Consider the following 5,931-nt stretch of genomic DNA (forward strand, 5'->3'; position numbering starts at 1 on the left):
TTTCTTTCTTTCTTTCTTTCTTTCTTTCTTTCTTTCTTTCTTTCTTTCTTCCCCCTCCCTCTCCTATTTGGTGGGTGGGGAAGAGAGTGTATGGGCAAAACAAAGTTTTTTAAAGTGTGTCATAGTTGCCCAGCTAAGATACCTTCGAACGACGGTCACAATTTTTGCCTCCTTTGTCTGGGGGAATCCCATAGGGTCGATAGCTGCGTCCATTGCGCTAGTTTTACTAGGCAAGGGAGGCTTGGCTTAGGGCTGTCCTTTTAGAAGCAGCTTTGCACCCTACGATGTGTTCAGCAGCTTCTCATCCTTCTGTCCCTCAAAGATCGGATGGGGCTCCGAAGGCACCAAAGCTACAACCTAAACGGCCTGAGGATAAGGCTCCGTCAAAATCTAAAGTCAAGCCCTCGACATCGGCTTTGACTTCGGCTGTCGACCCGGTCGTCATCACCGGTTTAACAACATCGACTCCTGCTGTGGCTGTTGTGTCCCACAAGTCCACTTTGCGGCCTCCGACACCACCGCCTACACTTTCTTCAGCGTCGGGCCTTATTCCGCTGACTTGTCATCTCACTGGGACTCACGATCTCTGTCTCCACACTCCTGTACCCCAATTTGGAGGGCAGGGTGAATTCTGTCGGCTATCGTTCTCAATCTCGTTCTTAATACGACCGAAAGCATCTCATTTGTTGTCCGTCACCTTCCACCCAGGATCGCCTTCTGATGACCAATACTGGTCTCCTGATGAACGACATCGGCCTGCGTATTATCCGTATTACTATTTGAGGTCTCCTACTCCTCAGCGGCACCACTATGATTGGCTACATCACTCTGAATGTACTGAGCATTGACACATTCCGGTTCATGACAGACGTTCTCAATCAGTGACTTCGACCCGCTCTGTGGCTCCTGCCCAGCCTCCTGAGCTCTCAAGACCTAGGGATGCCCCGAAGTGTTCTCCCTCAGAACCTCGGCTTCATCCCCTTGCTGATGACCAGATACTGGCTGATCTCACTCAGCCGCTGAGATCGTCCTCTCCCATGTCGATCTCCGACAACTCGGACTCGGGAGACCTAGAACTCGATGTTCTGCACATCGACAATGAGCCTCTGCGCTCGGGTTCTATTTCCTCCATTGAGAGCCCAAAGGCTTATTTGGAACTGGTGACCAGGATGGCCTTGGCGCTTCAAGTCCAGGGTTCCTCGGAGTCCCCTGCTGTGACCGATGTTGTTCACAAGCTGGTTCAGGCCGACCTCCCACCTTCTACGGTCCTGCCTCTGCTGTCGGTCCACCTTTCTGCCCTTAAAGAGTCGTGGGTCCATCTGACTTCGATTACCCCGGTCTCCAGACGATACGAAGCTCTCTATAAAGTCCAAGAGAACTTGGGGAAATTTCTCTTCAGTCAGCCTCCGCCGAATTCGATGGTGGTACATTCTCCCTCGAAATCGAAGCAATCTGCCCGCCACTCGGCGCCTCCCGATTGAGAGGGTCGCAAGTTCGATGCCATCGCAAAGATGTATTCCTTCGCCTCTATGAACCTTAGTATTGAGACCTAACTGTCATACCTGTCAGCTTATGCTTTTAAAGTGGCTAATGCAGTACGTCCTGTCTTGGAGTTTGTTCCGGAGGAACACCGTCCCACCTTGTCGGGTTTTGTCAGAAATTTGTACAATCTTGAAACAACAGATCAATTCAGTCCGACATGCTGTCACTTGCTCCTCAAAGGTCCTTGTCTCCTTTTCGGATTGAAGACCTCCCGTTCGATGGCAAAAGTCTCTTCCACTCCACCATTGACGAGGCCTTGAAAGCCGTTGATGATAGTCGGAAGCAGGCTCGGAACCTAGGTGTCTCGACCTTGATGCCTCGACCTCAGTATTATGCAAGGCGCCAGCCATCTTCCGCGCCCACCTCCCAATGGAGAAAGAGGCCCTATGACTCCCGTCACTCGGAATAGGGCGTGCCAACAGGCTCCTAAAAAACCCCAGCAACCCAAGCAGTCTGTTTGACCGCTTCAATCGCCTGCCGTCTCCTCCGTCGTACACCCCTCCCATCTGGACCCGACTCTTCCCCTTTCTGCCAACGTGGGAAGGGATTCCCACCGATTCCTGGGTCCTTACCATCCTACGGGTCGGGTACGCCATAGAGTTCGTTTCGCCTCCCAACCTACCTCACGTTCTCATCACCCTCCCAGATCCTCTCCTCCATCTCGAGATTTCTGTGCTTCTGGCCAAGGGCGCCATTGAGGTCGTCCTGGAGGCTCAACGAACCCTAGGTTTCTACTCCAAGTATTTCCTCGTACTGAAGAGGGATGGCGGCTTCAGGGCCATTATGGATCTTTGGGATCTGAATCGATACGTTTGATGCCACAGGTTCAGCATGGTCACCTTACAGTCCATCCTGCTGGGCCAGACCAGTGAGGGTCCCTCTAGTCCAGCCTCCCGTCTCACACAGTGGCCAGCCAGTTCCTCTGGAGGGCCAACAACAGGGCAGAGCGGCCGAGACCTTCCCCTGAGAAGGACATCAGGAGAGCCCTGCTGGGTCAGACCAGGGAGGGTCCCTCTAGTCCAGCCTCCCATCTCACACAGGGGCCAGCCAGTTCCTCTGGAGGGCCAGCAACAGGGCAGAGAGGCCGAGGCCTTCCCCCGATAAGAACCTCAGAAGAGCCCTGCTGGGTCAGACCAGGGGAGGGTCCATCGAGTCCAGCCTCCTGTCTCATGAAGTGGCCAACCCGTTTCTCTGGAAGGCCAACAACAGGACAGAGAGGCTGAGGCCATCCCCTGATAAGAACCTCAGAAGAGCCCTGCTGGATCAGACCAGGGGAGGGTCCATCGAGTCCAGCCTCCTGTCTCATGAAGTGGCCAACCCGTTTCTCTGGAAGGCCAACAACAGGACAGAGAGGCTGAGGCCATCCCCTGATAAGAACCTCAGAAGAGCCCTGCTGGATCAGACCAGGGGAGGGTCCATCGAGTCCAGCCTCCTGTCTCATGAAGTGGCCAACCCGTTTCTCTGGAAGGCCAACAACAGGACAGAGAGGCTGAGGCCATCCCCTGATAAGAACCTCAGAAGAGCCCTGCTGGATCAGACCAGGGGAGGGTCCATCGAGTCCAGCCTCCTGTCTCATGAAGTGGCCAACCCGTTTCTCTGGAAGGCCAACAACAGGACAGAGAGGCTGAGGCCATCCCCTGATAAGAACCTCAGAAGAGCCCTGCTGGATCAGACCAGGGGAGGGTCCATCGAGTCCAGCCTCCTGTCTCATGAAGTGGCCAACCCGTTTCTCTGGAAGGCCAACAACAGGACAGAGAGGCTGAGGCCATCCCCTGATAAGAACCTCAGAAGAGCCCTGCTGGATCAGACCAGGGGAGGGTCCATCGAGTCCAGCCTCCTGTCTCATGAAGTGGCCAACCCGTTTCTCTGGAAGGCCAACAACAGGACAGAGAGGCTGAGGCCATCCCCTGATAAGAACCTCAGAAGAGCCCTGCTGGATCAGACCAGGGGAGGGTCCATCGAGTCCAGCCTCCTGTCTCATGAAGTGGCCAACCCGTTTCTCTGGAAGGCCAACAACAGGACAGAGAGGCTGAGGCCATCCCCTGATAAGAACCTCAGAAGAGCCCTGCTGGATCAGACCAGGGGAGGGTCCATCGAGTCCAGCCTCCTGTCTCATGAAGTGGCCAACCCGTTTCTCTGGAAGGCCAACAACAGGACAGAGAGGCTGAGGCCATCCCCTGATAAGAACCTCAGAAGAGCCCTGCTGGATCAGACCAGGGGAGGGTCCATCGAGTCCAGCCTCCTGTCTCATGAAGTGGCCAACCCGTTTCTCTGGAAGGCCAACAACAGGACAGAGAGGCTGAGGCCATCCCCTGATAAGAACCTCAGAAGAGCCCTGCTGGATCAGACCAGGGGAGGGTCCATCGAGTCCAGCCTCCTGTCTCATGAAGTGGCCAACCCGTTTCTCTGGAAGGCCAACAACAGGACAGAGAGGCTGAGGCCATCCCCTGATAAGAACCTCAGAAGAGCCCTGCTGGATCAGACCAGGGGAGGGTCCATCGAGTCCAGCCTCCTGTCTCATCTAAATATATAAAATTATTTATGATAGGTTATAATTCATCTGTGCACGGTATCTGTTGTATGTTTGTTTTCCTACTTACCGTGGGTCCTTGTTTGGGTTTTGTGAACTTCCGTAGGCTCCAGCCAGTCGCTCTGCCCACTGTCCTGCCTCTTGGAGGGTATTAGGGCTCTTGTCCACCAGGGGGCACCTAATGTACTCAGGAGGAAGAGTCAGGAACCGGTCAATGCACATCAGGGCCCTGACATCAATGAGGGTCTTGGCCTCAGCGACCTCCACCCAGAAGTCATAGGCTTTTCCCAGTCTGTGTACTAACTGGGTAGGACTCTTTCCGTTCAAGTCTGATCTCTCTAAAGCGCTTCCGGGCTCCTTCCTTGGTGAGCCCCACCCTCTCTCGCACTCTCTGCTTAAACAGCTTGTAGTCTGTTCTCTCTTCACCCTCCTTCTGCCCAGACACTGAAGCTAGGACACCACTCAACTGCGGTCTCAGCTTTTCCATATACAGCTCTGAGGAGGCCTTGTAGTCGATATAGACTTGTTCAAAATTCTGCAGGAAAGCCTCAATGTCTTCCCCTTCCTTGAACCAGGGGTACTTCCGACGGTCCTCTTTCCCCGTGGCATCTGTAGGAGGTTGGCCCTTCTCTAGCCTAGCCATCTCAAGCTCATGCGCCAGCCTCATTTTCTCCCTTTCTGGTTCCATCCTAGCTGCAGCCTCTCTCTCGTCTTTCTGGAGCCTTGCTTTCTCTAACTCAAGGTCTGCCTGTTTGAAGTTGCAGCTGGAGACGTAAGGTCTCTTCACTCAGGGATGCCATTGCTTTCTCTGATGTGTCTTCCACCGACATGAGACCTGCAGCCCCTATTCGGGTCTTGCATCTGGCAACAGACGTGTCCTCTGATTTTTCTTTCCCAGATCGGAGAAACACGCACTATCTAACTCTGCCTCACTATCCAGTTGACCCGACAACTAGAACATAAACAAAACCTTTTCACCACACCTTACCAGACCCTTACTTGGTCTTGCAAGCACCTTCAGACAATGGGGCTTCCTTAAGCCCAAAAGCAAAAAAACATTTTTTTGTCTCTCTCTGCCAAGGCCAAATGGCTTTTCCTGTTGTACCAGTTCTTTTATTTCCCCAGCCCTCTTCTTCCCTATTGGTCAAGATCGGCACCAAAACTGCCCAAGGCCTTCTGGGGTTTGTAGGCACAGCCTCCCCTACTGCTAGCCAGGCTCCCAGGGCCTGCTAGGCCTCTGATGGCACAGCCCAGATCATGACAGCTTCAGTTGGCAGCAGACAAACTGGGCACAAGGGAAGGCAAAGGGGCAGCAGCTCCGGGGGCGTATTGGAGCCCCAGAGGAGGAGAGCCTCCCCCCCCGGTGGGCGTTGCCTCCAGCCGCCTCCCTGCCTACACGCACACTTGCACACCCGGATCGTCGCTTCTCCCCCGGGAGGGGCGGTCTGTTCGTGGGGCTGCAGGCGGGTGTGCCTCCCTGTCAGGTAGTCCGGCTGTCCGTGGGATGGCGCCTGACCTTGGTGGTGCCTGCGTTTTGATGTGCAGGTGCGAGAGGACACCTACAAGATGGTGCACGGGCTGCAGACCCAGGTGCAAGGCCAAAAGCTGTACGTCACCAAGGAGTCCCTGTACCAGCAGCGGGTGGAGTCGGAGGGGCTGCGGCGGCGCCTGCAGGAGGCCGAGTCTTGGCTGCAGAAGCTGGGCTTCCTGGCCCTCCTGGTGAACTTCCTCATCTGCCAGAGCCTGGTCTCCATCGTGCAGGAAGAGGTCACCACCTTTGTCAGCCACACCATGCAGGTCTCGTGCCCCAGGAGACCGCCGGGGGGGGGGGGGGGCCGGTTTGGGCGGGGGGGGGGGGA

At 55.1% G+C, this 5,931-nt stretch overlaps 1 protein-coding gene across 1 annotated transcript in view; it reads left to right on the forward strand.

Annotated features, from left to right (window-relative positions):
- DNHD1 (dynein heavy chain domain 1) overlaps positions 1-5,931 on the forward strand; it is a 59,983-nt gene that overhangs the window by 2,986 nt on the left and 51,066 nt on the right. The window contains 1 exon segment of the mRNA XM_015425009.1: positions 5,618-5,869. Coding sequence (XP_015280495.1) covers positions 5,618-5,869 — 252 coding nt within the window.

This window comes from Gekko japonicus, unplaced genomic scaffold (assembly GCF_001447785.1).
Source record: "Gekko japonicus isolate JY-2015 unplaced genomic scaffold, Gekko_japonicus_V1.1 scaffold2237, whole genome shotgun sequence".
In the NCBI taxonomy this organism is placed as follows: domain Eukaryota; kingdom Metazoa; phylum Chordata; class Lepidosauria; order Squamata; family Gekkonidae; genus Gekko; species Gekko japonicus.